Source organism: Salvia hispanica, chromosome 6 (genome assembly GCF_029641045.1).
Source record: "Salvia hispanica isolate PSC_SH4W2 chromosome 6, Shi_PSC_v1, whole genome shotgun sequence".
Classification (NCBI taxonomy): Eukaryota; Viridiplantae; Streptophyta; class Magnoliopsida; order Lamiales; family Lamiaceae; genus Salvia; species Salvia hispanica.
In genome coordinates, this window is record NC_142697.1 from 3,065,892 (window position 1) to 3,085,559 (window position 19,668).

Here is a 19,668-nt window from a genome sequence, read left to right on the forward strand (position 1 = left end):
CTTCTCAAGCCACCATTGCCTTTATCGTCGAAAGAGCTTTGCATGAGTACCTTGAACGCCTCAATCGGAATCCGAATGATGAAGTTATGGCCGTTCTATGAAAGCCGCGTGGCTCTAGAAGAATTTTCCTGGCCGGGCGTTTCGTCCGGGATATGACTTTTTGACTGTTTTATTTTGCTCCTACTCTTAGTATAAATAGATGTTAAGGTTTTTCCATAGCAACTTTGTACTCGTTTGTAAACAAACGAAGTCTAAACATTGAACATCCCTCTTCATCATTGGAGATTTATCAAAATCCCTTATGGTTGCACTTAATTTATTGTCAAACATGGATTATTTGTTAAGATATGTTTGATAGTTCTTGTGTGCTAGTTGATGGAGTCATTAGATTGTTGTTTGAGAAAGTATCCTTTGGATTTTCTTTCTTGAGCTTTAATCTGAATTATCACACTTATCATCATCATCTTCTTTTCCATCTTTTTGTTGTCTTATTTCTTTCTTGATTTGTTGGGTTTGTCGGAATATTTGCAAGAACAAGTCTCGACATATTTATGTTTCTTGGACCAACAAGATTCATACTCCCTCCTTTCCTTGTTAATAGAGGTGCTTCTTTTCGGCACGAAGTTTAAGAATAATGTGTTAAGTGGATAGTGAATAAAGTAAGAGAGATGAAGAGAGAATATAATAAGAAGTGACTCAATCAACTTGGAACGTTTCAAAATAGTAAAATGACTCTATTATTTCACTTACATTTCATTATTAAACTAATATGGAACGGGGGAATTATTATTTTATCTATTAGTTTAATAATGAAATATAAGTGAAATAAAATTAGTGAAATATGATGTCCATTACCAAAAGACAAAAGTAGTAAGAAAACAATGGGGCATTAATTGGTAGATGGACGAAAATGGTAAAATGAGACATTTATTGGACCTAGAGAGTATAAATTGATATTGTATTTCACATTTTTCCTTTTTCATCCATCCGCCAATAAATATCTTATTTTACATTAACATATTAGGTAAACGTACCCTCTATTCTATTAACTCATTCCGCTCACTTTTTATTATAAAATTATTATATAAAAATAGTTACTACATTCACTAACTTTTTCTACCAACTTTATTCTATAAAGTCAAAAAATTTCTTAAAATCCATGTCTGTTAAATATGAGACATTTAATCATGAACGAAAGGAGTAATAAATAGTTAAGACGCATTTAACTAAATTAACATCCTAATTAAATTCATACACTAATGGAGTAATAATTTAACTAAATTAACATCCTAATTTTATGTCTTGTCAACACGACACACAACGATAACATTTGAACCCATTCATTACAGACACAATTGCCAGTCATAAATTACTACTACTCGGAAGACAAACCAAACCAAAGAGAGATATCGAAACTGTAAAGGTTTACAAATCTTAGTATTATACAACAAAAATGAAACATTCAACAAAAATAAAAGAATATAGAAGGAACCGTTTACAACATACAAGCTATTCCTATATGAGCCACTCATCCTATAACAAATATCGACCTTTTCCCCTACATTCTGAGTTCAAACTAATTGACAATAAAATACCAATATGGAATCATGAAATTCTATAGCTAACCCTCGTACACCTTGAACATGCTCCACAAGCTAGGTTAAGGACATACTACCTTCGATAATTAGACTGAGGTGGCCTTCTTCCTCCCCTATCCGAACTTGAGTACTGATTGCCAGTTTGGCGAGAATTGTTGTATCCTCGGCCAGCATTCGGATTAACTGGGGGCACCCAATTACCAGCTCTATGGTTACTATAATTACTCCCATATGGTTGTTCGGCTTCTAAATTACTGTATCCAGGTCGTGGACGGAAATAAGCATCAGGAACATGAGCTCCACTCCCAGCAGGATGCGGAGCATATCCATGTCCATTATGTTGAGGTGGGTAGTATCCATGTCTGTTGTATTCCCTAGCGTATGGGGCAGGAGCTTCGTATACCTCATTCCCAGAATTTTGGAATCTGATATGTTGATTCTGGGGTTGTGAAACATACGGTTGTCTGTAAGCCGTTGAGCTTGGTGGTCTATGGTGAGAATAGCCAGAACTCGCTTGCATCGCAGCATGTTCTCCACCTGGGTATGTATGATTCTGGTAATGCTGATATTGAGGTCTGTGTCCGACAGTATGAGGAGGATATGGATGATGCATTTGACCAGCATGGCCATTGTGCTCTTCCCGATGCTGCAGACTGTTAAGAACAAGGCGATGTGCAGCCTCTCCAAGCTGCCGGCCAGATATGGCTCCATTTGGGTTATGGTTGTGGTTCTGGTTGTGGTTGTTGTGATTGTTGTTGTGGTTGTTGTTGTACCTGCTAAGAGATTGTTCCATTAATACATCTTGGATAGACCAACCCAAAACAGACAACACCAGCTAAAACTAAAATACCTTCCATTGTCGAATGGCCTCCTTCCAGAATCCTCATGCCAAAGTACAGGCTCAGGTTTCAGATCACCAACTGTCACAATCTACATGATAAAAAGAAAGGAATCAGGCAGCAAGTCAAAGAATACAGTGAAGAAAGCAAACAAACAGAGAGAGTATAAAATAAATCAGACTTATAGGGGTTTGAGAAGAAGATTGGAAGACTTTCTACTTTCTTTGCATTAAGTTTATTATCTAGTGAATCGTTCTAGTTTTAATGATAGAAATAACCAGTAACCCATGGGTTTTTGGTTGATGAATTTGGAGAGCCAAAAATGGATGTTGATAATATGAAATGATTGCATGAATATGGATTTGAGAAATTATGGAGTGAGCAAATACACATCAAGTTGGCACTCCCTTCTCCAACTAACCCAATCTACCCAAGACCTTCTGTGATTCCCTTATATTACATTATTACGAAAACAATCATGCCAGTAGATGTAGGAGTTCAGGATATTTTGATACTAAAAATAGTATTCCCTCTGCCCCATTATAAGTGGCATGACACCACTTTGGGCTGTCTATATGCAGCCTGTCCCGCAAAAGAAAACTTTTCACAAATTAAACTCTGTTAAATGAATTGGACCCAACAAGAAGTATTTTGAGTTCATACAGACCATAAACAAGTTGACATCTAAAAAGTGTTGCTTTATCCATGACATCAAAAAATGTATTAAGAACAAGCAAACAACTAACAAAACCTAAACCTGATTAACATAAAACATCAGGTAGGGGAAAGTTCACCTCAAGAAAAAATTGTAGAACAATATAGCTGCTAAGACCATAAAACAAAAGGTACCAAAACAGACCAGACAAACAAATTTTGTCAAAGTTTACCTTCTTTGGGAAAATAACACCTGGCAGTGGTTTGGCTATGTGTTTATGAACATCTGGAAGCCTATATATAGAGCATCTGAATGCCAAAACATTGTATGGTCAGACAGTAATATAAGTGCAACTAATCAACTGGCATATTATTAAAAAAAAAATCCAAATTGCAATTTTATGAAGCTTACATGACTTGGTTGTTCATAATATCTTCCATCCCCAAAATAGGTGATCTGAAGACAGGAGGGCAAGGATCTCCAGCACAAAGGGAGATATAGCCATTCATTCCACCACTGTATACAGCCGTAAATAAAATCAGAAAGAGTCTGTATAGGATTTTTGCCATAATTTGAGTAAAAGAAATTAGTCAAATTCCAACATCAAGAGGCCAGCCCTATGATGCTGCAAGACAGGCATTTCCAAAAGACAAGGAATAGACTTATTGATCCTACTAATAAATTAGAGCATAACTCAGGAGTAGAGTGTTCAAATTTCACAGACATGAAACTATGTCCGAATGCTAATAGATGCAAACTAAAAATATATCAAATGTAAATCCATGGTATTGCCATATTGGTATGGAACAACTAAACCAATCAAAAGATCTTTTTAGATAGTAGTCCAGCAAGTAAGGATCCAATGTTCAATCATTAGTAAGACGAAAACTGGAAGTGTATGCCACATTAAGGATCTATGACATCATATTCCACCTACAAACTCAGCACCAACACAACTCAGCTCGAGCAACAAGGGGGCACATAAGTTGCTAATGGAGGAAATACATCTTAAAATGAAATGAAATAGGTAGCATCTATTAGAACAAATATCATTCTTCCTTTTCCAGGCAGTACTTTATTACAGTAAGAACTTCTGCTAGGCAGGATGATCGTAACCACGAAGAAAATATATGTACAATCAACAAAGATGTCCTATGTCCATGCAATAATTAATTTTGAAGGCAAACCTTGCCCCTGGATCAAGCCGTTCCTTCACCGAAATTCTCTCTCTGTCAGTCATGTGCTTACAACGATCATCGAGAGAAAATATATATGGCGACAGCGTGTGAGATAATGACACAAAAAGCATATCAGACATTGTACTATTTCTTCGAGATTCTTCTTCCTGCATGCAGCCATTCAACTTAGTTGGAAGACCCACTCATAAAACCACAACTACACTATCATTGAGAAGGGGCCAGAGACAGGACCAAAAGGAGACAAAGGGAGGAACTAGTGTCCCCCTTCAAATTTTAAACATACCAAATGTAAGGTTTATTATCAGTAGTAGTGTTAGATATTTAATTCTATGCCAATTTTACATTCAAAGCATAGTTTCATTTATTAGTAATGCTAGGCATTATTTTGCCTTTCATTCTTTACCTGAGCCTTGTCAAATCAAAATTTATTCAGATCCAGTTAACCCTTGACCTACTCACTTTTATTTCAAAAAAACCCATAATTTTTTGCTTATTGTCAAATCTTTGGATTTTTCTTCATCGGTTCTTTCCTTGAGAGTGTTTTGTTGGAGTTTTTTTTTTTCAATTCTCAATTTAGGAATTCAAACTAGTACCACAATGAATATATCAATATTTCAGATTATTCATTTTTTCTTAGTATTGTATTCATCACTTAGCACTAGATTTTTTGTTGGTCAATTATTAGCACAATTGCTAAGCTCAATCTACTAGTTAATCATGCACAAATTTTCATTTTATGCCCTTTGATGAACATTTTGACTTCTTTTTTAAGATACTCCAGTAAATAGTTATTAATGATTTTACAACATGACTTTTTTTATTTTTTGTACTTATGTACATTAACTTATTGCACACTCTAATCTAGTAAGTTGGACCTCCCTAAGCAAAATTCACAGTTAAATCACTAGAACAAGCCATTATTGTACCGTCAGTGTGTGCTCAACTTTCGCCACCTCTGCAAGCAGACGGCTCTCATCAATGAAAGGCAACTTGGCAATACCCTAAGCCCAAGAAAATCAGAGAATATGAGTGAAAATTCAAAGCCAGATAATTTAAATTAATGGTATTGTAAGATTCAGCCGCATGAAAACATACCTGCCAAGAGAACCGTTTACCATTCATGTCAACTTCAAAGTCTGAAAAGAAGACAAAAAACTGCTTCTTCAGGTTACGATAAAAACATAGTACTATGATTTGACAAAAAAGTATTAAGACTTGTACCAGTAGGATAAAAGTCATATATCGGTGAGTTTGGATCAGTCATCAATTTCCTGTACTGCTCGGGCAAAGCATGAGCACTGAAGATAATCTCAGTTAGAACACCAGAACAATTAGGTATGAAAAGCAATGAGAGAACATAAATCCAACCTTGCAGCAGGGAAGACCCCCAGCAATTGATTGAACGGCTTAAATGGGGTTCCCAACTCAAAGCTTATGTTCAACTGTCCAAGATCCTTAAGGTCCGAAGCAAATGGAGCATAATGGTAGGGGAAAAACCTGCAAAAACATATGCTTTCTATAAGACAAGTGTTCTACACAAGAAACGTGTTTTGAAATTCACAGTACACAAGTGAGGGGGTTAAGTTCCATTTAAAACACAGCTTTCTAGTTCAAGGTACATGTTCGATCCTCAAATATCAGTAACGGGATAACAGCAAACAATGTATGTAGTAACAAATTCCAAGCGTTTGTAGATAAGCAAGTAGGAGTTGCATGATCAGGAAGGTTGTAGCATTATATCACCTATTTGATATCTGTATGAGAGAGCTTGAAAATCGAATTTTTATAGATCAAGAACCCAGCTTATAATTTCTTAATAAGCTTCGCCAAACAGTAAATTAAGCAGTCAGTATTTGTTCAAGCATAAGGCATTGCTATTTGATGATATTATGCTCAGTTAGGGAAGGCAAAACGCAAGACACAACAACCAAGTGTTTGAAAAGAATTGAGCAAGAAAGAGAAGTTCACTTGTCATTAGTTTCATTGAGATAAACATTAAAACAGAAGTAGAGGACAGAAACTTTCCATTGCCAGGAACAAACCCCTTCATAGTAGTAGTGCATAACCCAACATAGACCTTCTACGTATTTGAGGACCTGTAAGAAATCAATAAGCTAGTGAACTCATTGCTAATCTATATAATTAAAAGAGATCGAAGCAAACACTGAATGGCAATCATGGCATGTTTTAAGAAATCTCTAAACATAATTACATTCTCATTTAGCAGTCAACGAAACCAGTTGAACAACTTACTACATCTCTTCGTATAGCATCAAGGTCTTCCGGTGATTTTGCAGAAAACTTTTCTTCATAGTACCTCTCTTTCCAACCGGGTTCCCCCAATCTGACCTGAAAAACAAAATTCACAAGTTATTCGTCAGAAAAAGTTTTGTTAGCAATAGGAACTAAGGCATACACTTTATGTTGGTTAAACTCTTAACAATTAGAATATTACAAAATGTAGTATTTGCATTCCAATAAAATTCTTCTACATTTTTAGTGATCAAAAGAATTAGTGGGGTAAGCAAAAACTAAGATGATAACTTTGGGGGGGGGGGGGGGGGGAGGTAGAACTGAGTTTTAGGGAGAGGAAGAGGGAGGGGAAACACAGAATACTACCCAACATTGGTTAGGAATTACTTGTCCCCTAATCAAAACAAAGTACTAGAGCAGGGAAGCAAAGCAAATAGATAGCCTAAACTAAGGAAATAACTCAAAAAATTGGAGAGATGAAAGTATAAATGGTTAAATACACACATGGACTGAGATCGTAGAATTAACTAAAAACTGAAATGTTGTTAACTAAGGACGAACTTCATTCCACCTAAGCCTAAAAAACACTTTCATAGTTTGGTGGCAGAGGGTAAGTGTTGTGTGAACTTAATATATAGTATGTACAAAGGAAAGAATTCAGCTAATGCTCACATTATCCTCCTCTGGGTGTTCCTGATTAAAAGCATCAGATTTCCCTCGAAGGGACTCCTTAAGCTTCAATTTCAGCTCTTCTTTGTTATCTTGAATCTGCACACAGAATAATCATAAGTTTGTCACTATGTCTAGAACTTACATATTCTGTAAAGAAACAACAATAACATGATAAGATAAAGGACAATCCTACATATGAACAAAAATGTTCTACTCCCTCCATCCCATAAAAATATGGGCAATGGGTATGGCACCGGAATTAAGACAAAATTGGTAAAGTAAGAGAGAGGAGGAGAATGGTATGGTAAAGTAAGAGAGGGGGAGAATGGTAGTTAAAGTAGTGTTAGTGGATAGTGGGACCTACATTATTATATTGATATAACTTTACAAAAATGGAATGCACATATTTTTGTAGGACGGATGAAAATGGAAAGTGCACATATTTTTATGGGACGGAGGGAGTATAAATAAAACAATGATAACACGAAAACAATGATAACACGACTGATAGAAACTGCCAAAAATCTCGAAAATGAAAATAAAAATGAGCTTTTTCTCCTTTCAGAGGAAACATACTTCACTTTCTAGACCACTTTCAGCTTCAACAATAGCAGCCCCTATAGTGGATCCAAGATCAACCCGTGCAACTTTTCTAGGCAAGCTTGAGGTAGCATGGTCAAGCTGATCACGTCTCACGTTAGATGAAGAGCCCTTCTGCTGATAGGGTGAAGATGAAGGACCTGAAGCAAGACGAGAACCATGGAATCGAGTGACTGGAACTAAAGAATCTGGCTTGTTTGTTGGTTCGCAATCATCTCCTCGTTTAGCTTGAAACTTTTCGCGCTTGATTCTTTCAGCTTGTCTCTGCGTACATAAATTATATACACTCACATAAGCATGAATGGTGTAATGTTGACAGACTGAAGAATTACTTCCATCTGGGAATAGGTCTTTAATGACTTAAAATAGCAAGCTCATCAAGACAACCATGATTAAAGAAAATCTCAACAACTCCAGGGCCAAGCAAAACAACTAAGTATAGCCACAAGAATATAATGGAAAAATCAGCAATGATTGTTATACTATTAGAGCATGCTCTAAAAAAATGAGCACAGTTGTAAGTTGAATATAGGGGTAGAATAAACCTGATGTAGCCGGGCCCGTTTTTGAAATATTTTATCTTCAAACGACCCCACGGCTTGAATAAAGTGCTCTACCCTGCTAAGGTTTGGCTGGAAAAAAACAAAAATGATAGAATATAAAATTCAAGTCTCAAAAGTATTTCTATGATGGGAGACATAGAAAAGAATCATAATTCCTAACACAAGGGTAATTTGTTTTGTGCCATCCAAACTTTAATTAACCAAACTAAGTTTTTTTTTTTTTTTTTTTTTTTTTGCATTGCCACTTGGTGCTATCACCAGCAGAGTTATCCTGGAATCCATGCAGATGGAATATTCCTAAAGCTGTTCTGCTTGAAGTGGCTACCAGACAACTATCAAACAAATAGTGCATATTGCAACCGACCAGAAAAAGTAGCATAGTTGGTAGAGTCTAGAGGGTTCATAAAATGGCATTTTTCGAGTGATAAAACAATTTACTCATAACAAACATACCTTGCTTCCATCAGTCAAGTAACCACCCATAGCCCTCAGCTCCTTTTTATAAACAGCCATGAGCAAGTTGATTGCACCCTGTGCATTGAAGAGATTAGAAGTATTAGCATTTAGCAGTACCATGAATATTATGAATTATTGTTGGAAAGTAGATAGGACTGAAGGAAATCAGTAAGGTAAAAATGTGTCCAAACCTAGTGGAAATGGTTATGGTTGGCAAACTAGCATTATAAGTCATGTGGTAGAACAGATGCAAAATGATCACAGCTTAATATTATCAGATGTTGCATGACCATTTTATATTCTCCCCAAAAAAAGTAATAGCCAGACCAAATTAAACAATTATTGAAATCAATGTCTTTATGAAATTCAAGTTTGAGTTTCATGATGCGCATAGACCTAGTATCAAGAGCTTTAAGCTTCTTAGAAACTTAAGAAACTCTTCACCATAAGTATTATCCATGCTAGAAAATCATCATACTACAACCTAGATAGTATGAACTCTCAACTCAATCATCCTATATGGACAGTGGTTAGAATACCTTTTATCTTAATAACAATCTATCATATTGCATTCCACACTCCATAGGTGTCAGTCTGTTGTTTTCAATTGTTCTCTTGGTTAAACCTTACAAAAACCTATGATACCCATATTCATATCATGATAAAGAAACTATAAGACTCTTCAATAATTCCCATCATTACTTTAGCTATCTTAACATTGAGTTGTCTAATAAAATTGAATGCCACAGTAAGGAAGTCAAGGTTTACTAGGTTTACTAAACAGTTAAACCATATCAACAGGTCACAAAACACCCCGGTCATGACATTTTTTATTTATCCAAAAAAAGGAAAATAATCAACCCAAAGGAGACACAAAACCATCTACGAAACATACCTCACGAATCTCGAGCGTTGGCATATGAGGTAAAAAATCATTACCAACAAAGAAGCACATGAAGATGAAATCGTCTATAATACATTCGAAATCAATCTCAAAAGGAAGATTAGGGAGCCTCATCTCAAATTCCAGATATTCACGAAGAGTCCAAATGTTCAAGAACTGCATGAAAGGCCACATTAGCATTTGAATTTACACACACAAGTATACTTATGATGCTCTATCATGTAATTTCCAACTTACTTGATAAGGCTTTTTAGGCACAATTTCTGCATCACCTTTCTCATCAAATTCTCCAGCCTTTCTCTTTGCCTTCCCTTCACAATTTGCAGCTAAATGACCCACTTGACCACAAAGAAAACATTTATCTTGTTGTCCTGGAGTGAACACAACCTTGCAATCACAATTGGAGAAAATAATAGTCATAAAGAGGAAAGTTAAATGTTGGTTAGAGAGTTTAACACCCAATTCTGTAGCTAATTATAAACATATGACGCAATTAACTGTAGCATAAGTTTTTACTCAACATCAAACTGTCACATCTTTCAAAATATACTGACTCCGTCCACAAAAACTAGACTAATTTTATCATTTTGGGCAGTCCAACAAAATTTGACCAATTCTAAATATGGGAAGTTTTAAACAAATACTAATCTTACACAACATTTTAAATATGGACCCAACAATCCACTAACACTACTTCCACAACCTTTTCCCTCCCTCTCTCTTACTTTACCAATTGCGCATTAAAACCCGTGCCATTTAGAACTTTGTCTATTTTTTATGGACGGAGGTAGTATGAATTAACAGGCTTCAAAATCAAGTGATTAAAGTAAGTAAAGTTAGAGTGCCAAGCAACCAGTGGCATACCTCTCTAAGAATAGAAAAGTGAACTTCATGAGTGGCCAAAGCAAGCATGATCAGATCTGCATCCTGCAATGCAGAAAGAGATGACAATCAATGATTGTTAAGTGCATAAATCACAGAAATTTGCCTACATTTTAAACAGAAAGATGCCATACCAATCCATACAGACAATGACGGGTATTTGGATCATAACCAGGAAGATTCCTTTGGAGGCGAATATAAGACATGATTTTGTGCTCGCCTTCACCAGGAACATTTGCATCTGAAAGGATAACCTTCATGGAGGCAGAGTAATTTGCATAAATCATTAAAGAAGTTCTACTATTCAACACACACTATAAAAGTAGCTGAATCCATGACAGCAATACCTTGACATTTTTCCATCCAGGGTCATTGTTTAACCTTAGGTGAATGTAATATTGTAGAGCAACGGATAGAACAGCCATAAATGGTGTTCCGGGCGTAATAACATTGGAATCAAAAAGTTGGGATTCCTGTTTGGGAGGAAGCTTTCTCCCTTCTTTTTCAAACTCCAGCCGTAACCTTTCCTCCTCAGCTGCCTAGAAATCATATGATGAGAAAAACATACTTCACACTATATATTTGTAATGAGACTATAACATGGGACACACCGAGTCTGCTGCATCTTTGGCTGCTCTGAAACGCCGTGACCGCTGTTGATTCATCTTAGCCCTTGGTGCAACTCCATCTAACAATAAATGCCAGTTTGAGTCAAATAAATGTTGCCAATATTGACTCTCAACTTATCCATTGCTAAATAAGGATTTTAACCTATTTACTCACCTATAGCCATGTAAAGCAGTTTCCGTGGCCGCACCATCACAAAAAGTCTATCTATATAGTCAAATATGCACTGAAACACCTCATCAAAGGTGGTTGGAGAAGGCTGCGCGATACATAAAGTTTATTAACAGATTTTTCATCTCAAAAAAGGGAACACTGTTGCATAGGCTAATGTAAATCAGAAAATAGTTCTACAAAAGCAAAGCAAGTTCAGCGACTCCAAATCCTTAGGATATATTTCAGGACGTTGATACCTCCTTGGTCAAGAGAAAATTCAAAGTAACAATTGAGGAATTTTATCAGTATATAGGATATATTTCAGGACGTTGATACCTCCTTGGTCAAGAGAAAATTCAAAGTAACAATTGAGGAATTTTATCAGTATATATGCAACAAAACATTAGCAATCAATCATTTCCTAGGTAGAGTGACAAGTGACGACAACACGCGTCTGAATTTATTTAAATTCAGTTGGTTCAACACAGCTACTATGCTAAAACAGCAATTGCCTCGAGCTGGAATAAGTTAAAACTACGAAATTAATCAAATTCATATGCTTACTCGATCCTCTGGGTGAAAGCATGGGTGAATAATTCCGTTCATATCGAGATACATATTATCGTATTCGATGTTGTTAGGGTTCGGCTTGCTCGTATCCACCGGAATTTTAACACCTTCTATCTCGACAGGTTCCTCCTCAATTACGTCCACCACCACCATTGGATACTTCTCCGCCAGCCACCGATAGAACGCGGGAACTCCCATCGTCAATCAATTGAGTCAGGGAAATGGATGGTTTTCAGAAGTAGTGCTAAGTCGACGGCTGGCTGTTCGGCCGTGCTGTTGTGGCGGATCGTCCGGCCGGTCGGAGGCGTTGATTGATTGATGCGATGAATTTTGGAGTGAGAGAGGAAGATTTTGAAATTACGGATTTAGGTTTGTCGGCGACATGGAAGAGGGCGGGTGAGAGAGGTAGTTAATGGATCTGGCGGTGGTGGCGGCTGGCGGTCGAATTTCACAAGAATTAAATGGGCTAAAACTATGGGCCTTGATTTAGTTAAATTGGTGGGCTTTAATTATTACAGTCGAGTAGGGATGTTAATCGGGCTAATCCGTTCGGGTTCGGATCAGCCCACGCGGATCGCCGGGCTATTTGGGTGCGGGCCATTCGGGTTATGGATTTTTCGGGTCATAAATTTTCAACCCTAACCCTAACCCGTCGGGTTTTGGGGCTATTCGGGCCTAAAAGCTTTCGAAAATAATCTCTTGTATCAAAATTTTCTTCTATAAAATGATTTTAAATTTTAGATATTTTTTTCTTTTTAGTTTAGAATCATATAAAATCTGCAAATTTTCATAGTTTTCTTCAATAATACTTGAAAAGGTTAATCTCGATCAACTATATATAAATTAAAGCTTGTGTTCGTGTCATTATTATGGCATTGTTCGTAACTAATTCTTTATAAAAATGATAAATATATTAAGATTTTGATGGGTTAGTTCTTAATTTTGTCTTGATTGGTTTTGGTGGTGGTAAGACACTAGTGGCAGATGATGGGACGGTGCAATAATGAATTGAGATGGAACTTGAAAGCTAATATTGTGGGATCGAGTGGAAAAGTGTAGAATGAAGATTGAATAAGACTAATGATTGTGTAGAATGAAGATTGAGGATTCAAAAATATAAAAAAAAACCCCTAAACTTAATATATTTTATAATTAAAACTCACAACCCATCAGGCCAACCCGTTTAACCCACCAACTCATTCGGGTCAACCCGTTTAGCCTGTTTTGTATTCGGTTAATAAAATTACAGCTCTAATTCGCTCATATTACCGGGTTGTTCAGGCCAGCCCATGAATTTCGGGTTGAATTGACTATCTCTACAGTGGAGTAAGTCGTAGTGGGCCTGTATGATATAGCAGTCGGCAGATACGCCTAGAAAACGCCCAAAGAAGCCCAAGTATATATTCTCATGTCCACCCTTCACCTTTTCAGCCTATTTTAATTCGAAGAAGGCCAAGTATCTATTCTCATGTTGCCTTAGCCTATTTGACACTCAATTATGTCACATATTTTATTTTATGTTAGAGTAGTAGTATTTTATTATCTACACAGTTAACAATTTGACATTAGTTTCTTATATTGTGGGCCAAAAAAAATTTACTCAATTTAGGGGTGAACATTCAGATTTCGAATCAGATTTTTTCTTAATTCGAAAATCCAAAATTTAATGAAAAATGAATCTAATTTGATTCGAATTGTCTGAAAATCCAAAATCCGAACTATGAGATCTAATCTGATCCGAAAAATTCTAAATTGCATAAATATAAAAATTTGAAAATTCAATACCAGAAATTTAAAAATTTGAAAAACCATTACCAAGATCTGAAAATCTACCATTAGAATTGGTCAACGCATTATATATAGAGGAATGATATACTACATACCTTGTGTGAGCTCATTATGTATGTATCACTCTCGTTCGATGCATGTTTAGCGTTGTTCATTTCGATTTATATTTTAAGTTTGATTCTAATACATAAAAAATGTTGATTAAATTTTTAATTTCACAAAAATCATAAAAATCAAAGCTTGATTTGTTATTGTATTAATTTATTTTGAAATTGTAGAGAAAACGGGCAAATCAAGCTTTGATTTTTACAAATTTTGTGAAATTAAAAATTTCACTAACATTTTTCAATGTATTAGAATCAAACTAAATTTATAAATCGAAACGAACAACGCTAAATGTGCGCCAAATGAGAGTGGTGTTCACATAAGGTATGTAGCATATCATTCATCTATGTAGACAGAACGGATGGAGTACTAAAATAGAGAGAGTGTAAAGTAACTGGGTCTTCCCTACATTATTCTCTCTTTTACTTTACATTCTACCCATTTTAACTATTTTGTATCATTTTTTTCAAAACGAGTACAAAAATGAAGGGCGGAAGGGAGGGAGTATGTTTTTTTTTTTTGCGGTGCACTATGAATATAATTTCTGTATATTGTTTTGCAGAATTTTGGGATATTGGTGATTCGTAATTATATACTCGCTCCGTCCCATTAAATATGAAACATTTAAGAATCGGCACAGGATTTTATGTAATGTTATTTTGTGAGTTAATGAAGAGGGGGTAAAGTAAAAGAAATGAAAAAGTAGAGATAGAGTTGTTTCCATTTTAGTAAATGTTTCATTTTTAATGGGACAATTTAAAAAGGAAAACGTTTCATTTTTAATTGGGCGAAGGGAGTACTATACTATTTTTTGCATTGTAAAATTGTTTTAATATAGTTTTTATATATTGTTTTGCAAATTTTAAAATTTCGTGGGCTTTTTTTTGGTACGAAAAATGATTGGGGAAATCATCTAAAATTAAAAGACCGCAATACTTTGATATTATAGTACATTTTTATATAAGATACAGTATCTTGCATATTAAAACATAGAAACTTGATAACAAATTAAAAAGTTTGTGACCTGTGAATCAATTTAAAGCACATATGTATTGGACCCTAAAGATATTAAAACATAAAAACTTGATGGCAAATGAAAATGTTTGCGACTTCTTAATCAAAGCACATATGTATATTGGATCCTACAAATTGTCAGATAATGCATAAACGTGACATCCATTAAAGTTTATGAGATTCATGTATATGAATAGTAGATTATAAAAACACGTGATAAACTGTTCAATTGCAAATATAATATTATACAGAAGTTGTGGAAAATGTAACATAATACAATGTTCTAAAAAAAAATCTCAAACTCAATATTTAGCAGGGAGTGTTATATTACTAACGCATAACTTAATTGCTAACTACAACTAAATAATAGTCATTCGATATTCAAATTAAGGGCTTAGATCATTAATCCATAAATGTCAATACGATCAACGAAAAACGTCAATAAGGCTATAGGATTAATTCCAAAAAATATCAATAGGGGTATTAATGTCAATTAACTACATGTTTAAATATAACTAACTTTTAAAAGAAATCCCAAAACTTTAAATTCATATAACATATATCAAATTAAAGATAATTTCATAAGGATTCCAACGATATCATACATGCATATGTTCCGACGTCAAAATCTGAAAAAAAATTCAAAATTTTTAAATTTTTTCGTACAAGCATAAATGTCAACATACTATATAAAAATATGTCAATATAATACATGTAGAATGTGAATATAAGCAATGAGTTAACATTCTTAAAGCATTGTGTTGATATTTTCGGAACACTATATTAACATTTTTATCCAAAATCCTAATTTGGAGTTTTTTTTATCTTTTTCGATTTAATTAATAAAAATGAAAATTAAACGTGACAAATTGTAGACCACACATTTTCTAAAATCCTATGGCCATAAATTAGTTGTAGTTAGCAATTAAATGATAAGTTAGTAATTGATCACTCCCCATATTTAGTAAGCATAAGTACATAACACTAGTTAGGAATATGCAACTTCAAAGTTGAGACCTGACAAGCTCTGCAACTCTCGCAACACTGCTTCTTCGTTCTTATAAAATGGAAGCCAAACGCTAACATTAAAGGAAAGAACGTCCCCGTCTAAATCCATTTGTTCCTCTACAATCTTTTTCGCACACTTCACCACTGATTCGCGACAATCAACCATTTGTATGCTTTGGAGCGTGGGTATGCATCCAATTTCATATGGAATATTCTCCAACCCTTCTAAATGGAAAAGATAAAGCTTCTCGAGATGTGGAAAGATAAATTCATCTTCTGTAGTCCAGTGTTTTAGGCTAGGACACGAAAATAATCCCAAGTATTTCAGGCTAGGAAATTGGCCTTCCAATATTTCCCACTTTTCTGTTCTAAAACATCCAAGCCATAACTTGAACTTCTCAAGAAGGGGCAACGAACCGATCTTTTCCAACATCATTTCCCATTCAAACCCACCATTTACCGAAAGAGTCAAACACTCGAGGTTTTGGGGAAACATGAGCTTATACAAGTCACTTCCTTTAAAATCTAACCATAGTGAGATGTTGAGGTATTCTAAATTACCCAAACATTCAATATTGGCCAAACTATAATAATCACCATGATCCACTCCCTTTCTCCCTTTATACAGTATCTCCAACTTATTGATATTGGGAATTCTCTTAACCACCTCTTCGTCGCACTTGAAATTGAGTACTCCCTTAAGTACCATTAAATTCTCCATTACAACATCATCAGTTGAAGGATCTGGTAGAATTAATCTTCTCCCCTTCATAGCAATATGCCTGAGTTGAGGCATTTTCCAACTCTCCGTAGGCGCAGTAGACTCACTCTCGCAAGAAACGATCAAAGTATGCAAATTCCAAAGGTGACCAAAAGAAGAAAAAATTGAGGATATCCTGGCAATCTCAAGAGCAAGGTGCCGCAAGTTAACATACCCAGACACGCGAGAATTCACGTAATAACGAAATTTTTATGCATGTATTGTCCTCAACAATCTAAAGTTATGGTCCTTAGGAAGTTTCTCATGCTCGCGAATAATTGAGTGAACATGCGACATAGATTGCAAGTCATCAAGCACTTTCTGCTTTGAGGTTTTTCTGCGTATAACAACGCGACGTTGGCTATTTATGCATCGAGGACTAGACTCTCCTATCACATGAGGTTTTTCTGCTTTGACTACTTTAATGTTTCCAATAGACCCCAACTCATCCACTAGAACGAGATTTCTATCCACTAAATCCTTTAATAACACTTTCCCAATCATTTCCAAACTTTGGCCATCTGCAGGTTTAAGAAATCCTTCACAAACCCACAGCTTGACGAGAGTTGAGACTAGAATTGGATCATCTTCTTCAAACACACCCATGTATAAGAAACAAGGCTTCAAGTAGACTGGCAAGTGATTATAGCTCATTTTCAACAATTTCAAGCAATGCTTATTATTGTCTAAATTTACTCTTGAAGTTAAGTTGTTCTTTATTGATTCCCAACTTTTTGGGTGTGTTCAATATTTTTCAAAAGACCACCAACTACAACAATTGAAAGAGGAAGTCCCCTACAATTAGTTGCAATTTCTTTTTCGATTTTCTCCAATTCAAAAGGAAAATGTTCCTCTCCAAACACAGTTTTGGAGAACAAGACCCAACTACTACTCTCATCAAGAAATTCCATTTGATGGCTATATTGTTGGTTTAACCGGGAACTCAATTGTGAGACCCTAGTCGTCACCATTATTCGACTATGTTTGTTATTGTCAGGAAAGTAATGTTGAATACTTTTCCAGGACTCAATGTTCCACATATCATCCATTACAATTAAAAATCTTTTACCCCACAAATATTTGCGGAGCTCTGATCCTAATTCATCTTCATTCCTTTCACTAAGGGTCTCCTTGTCTTTCTTAGTGGCTTGAGAAACAAGTTCACATAGAATTTCTCTCGTGTTGTATTGTTCGGATATAGTAGCCCAAACACAAACGGTAAAATGGTCCATGATAGTTTTATTCGAATATACAGTTTGAGCAAGAGCGGTCTTACCTATTCCGCCCATACCCGTGATGGGGATGACTTGGTGATCGGATTCGTTTGACATGAGCTTATCCATGATCCCATGCAAGACATCATCAGAGAACACCATCATGCCACTACTCTTCTTCCTACTAGAAGAAGAGACGAATCCACGCGGCTGATCACGGACCACCTCCACCACCTTCTCTGTCTTGGTCTCCGTTGCCACTTCCTTGATCCGATTCATTTCTTCTATCACATTTTGTACCGCTTGATACACCTTGACCGCTTCGTCATCATCTTTTTTTGATGAGACATTTCTCTGATCCTTGGGACCTCGAAAGAAGTCGAAGAAGCGCCTGAGTTTGGATCTACTGAGGTGAATCTTGTCGACAATATGAGATTCGATAACATCCTCAGCAGCATAAGCTGCATCAGCAATACGCATCTCCAATGGATCTGCTTCATCGGTGTCGGAAACAGGGGACCCGTAACCTTTGAGAAATTCTTGCAGGAAGTTAACATATTCAGTGAGAGATTGAATTTGGTGTTTGTGGAGAGAGATGGGTGGGGAATGATTGTTTTTGATGGAATCTATGATATTCATTAGAGAAACCATGGCTGCATAGGCTGCCATAGTTATGAGAATGTTGGATAAGAATTTGATGGTATCGCTTTATAACACAATGTTGAAGAATACACTATGAGTTATGAAGGCTGATATGATGAATGACATGATGTGTTTCGTGCTGATTTATCATGTCACTGGACATTAGGCATCGAGGGATAAAATATGATTTATGATATTTCTGAGTAGGTTCAAAAAGTGGATAGGTTTTGTACCAGCAAGTTGCCAAGATTGCATTTTACAATTCTTGAATTGTGAAAATATGATATCAAGGTGGTTGTTGCCAAGCTATCATATTCCATTTATTTTGTTTGGATCTGATTGATATGTTGAGGTGATTTTTTTGTCGCAGTGCAGATATATTATACTATCAGAAATATGGGCATATTGTAAAGAATATTTGTATCGGAAAGGTTTGAATAAAAAGCATTTTATAATAAAATGTTAGAATCGATTGGATTGGATTATATTTACAAAGTATTTGAATTTGTCCACATTTAATGTATAAAAGATGCACATTGTAATAAAATTTTATGTGTATGTATGTAGTGTATAAACTGATACTCAGTCAAGTACTATTAATTAATAAATAGGACATATTTATGTGACTGACTGATGCTTGAAGTTGAAATGATGAGCTATCGCATAGGTGATTGGTGCTTATTTTTAATGTCCAAATTCATGTATCAACGTGTCACACCCGCATTTTACTAAGGATAGTAAAACATGGTTAATGTGACTGTGGATGGGAATTTAGAAGAGGGGATAGAAATGGGGAAGAAGATATAAGAGTAAATCATATAATAAAAGAGAAACATAAAAGGAGTACTTAGATAAGGTACACTCGATCACATAAGGATTCGAGTTTAGAGGTTCGTACAACACGATTTATTTAAATATCAGAGTCTTCGGAAAAAGTAGAAACTAGCACAGCGGAATGACTGAAACATGGTTCCATGTGTGAAGACATGAACCTCTGAGAGTACTACATGATTTAGAAATAAGCCCCTTTGATTCAACACTCTCCCCCCCTTCATCGCAGCTCAACCTGCACATTTAGAAATACGTGCAGGGCTGAGTACAAAAGTACTCAGTGAACATATTGCCGAAATATACACATATACAATTATAAAAGAAATATTGGCATG

The 19,668-nt window shown here is 35.6% G+C and overlaps 1 protein-coding gene and 1 pseudogene across 3 annotated transcripts; both read right to left on the reverse strand.

Annotated features, from left to right (window-relative positions):
* Positions 1-1,389: 1,389 nt before the first annotated feature.
* XRN3 (5'-3' exoribonuclease 3) lies at positions 1,390-12,391 on the reverse strand. 3 transcript variants are annotated; one of them, XM_089060335.1, is made up of 23 exons: positions 11,966-12,391; positions 11,405-11,507; positions 11,233-11,309; positions 10,969-11,160; positions 10,756-10,875; positions 10,604-10,666; positions 9,977-10,126; positions 9,731-9,895; positions 8,833-8,910; positions 8,362-8,448; positions 7,793-8,080; positions 7,217-7,312; positions 6,545-6,640; positions 6,316-6,387; positions 5,660-5,787; positions 5,513-5,589; positions 5,387-5,427; positions 5,218-5,292; positions 4,280-4,437; positions 3,504-3,608; positions 3,325-3,400; positions 2,449-2,528; positions 1,390-2,371 (listed from the first exon to the last, which is right to left on the reverse strand). In XM_089060335.1, the coding sequence occupies exons 1-23, from the start codon at positions 12,167-12,169 to the stop codon at positions 1,672-1,674; spliced, it is 3,231 nt and encodes a 1,076-aa protein (XP_088916461.1). In that variant the 5' UTR covers positions 12,170-12,391; the 3' UTR covers positions 1,390-1,671. The 3 variants fall into 3 exon arrangements, with proteins under 3 accessions (XP_088916461.1, XP_088916460.1, XP_088916462.1); XM_089060334.1 differs by having other exon boundaries at positions 1,390-2,374; XM_089060336.1 differs by lacking the exons at positions 11,405-11,507; positions 11,966-12,391 and having other exon boundaries at positions 1,390-2,374; positions 10,969-11,156.
* A 2,825-nt stretch (positions 12,392-15,216) lies between these two features.
* On the reverse strand, positions 15,217-18,559 carry LOC148923052 (putative late blight resistance protein homolog R1A-10; annotated as a pseudogene).
* Between the last annotated feature and the right edge of the window lie 1,109 nt (positions 18,560-19,668).

What these genes read in the sequence shown, in the direction of transcription:
- XRN3 (XM_089060334.1), bottom strand. Translation starts at nt 12,169, where the DNA reads ATGGGAGTTCCCGCGTTCTATCGGTGGCTGGCGGAGAAGTATCCAATG. An exon ending in GGGGTCTTCCCTGCTGCAAG is followed by an intron (nt 5,590 to 5,659) that starts GTTGGATTTATG and finishes GATTATCTTCAG; the next exon opens with TGCTCATGCTTTGCCCGAGC. An exon ending in CGGCTTGATCCAGGGGCAAG is followed by an intron (nt 3,609 to 4,279) that starts GTTTGCCTTCAA and finishes GGCTGTATACAG; the next exon opens with TGGTGGAATGAATGGCTATA.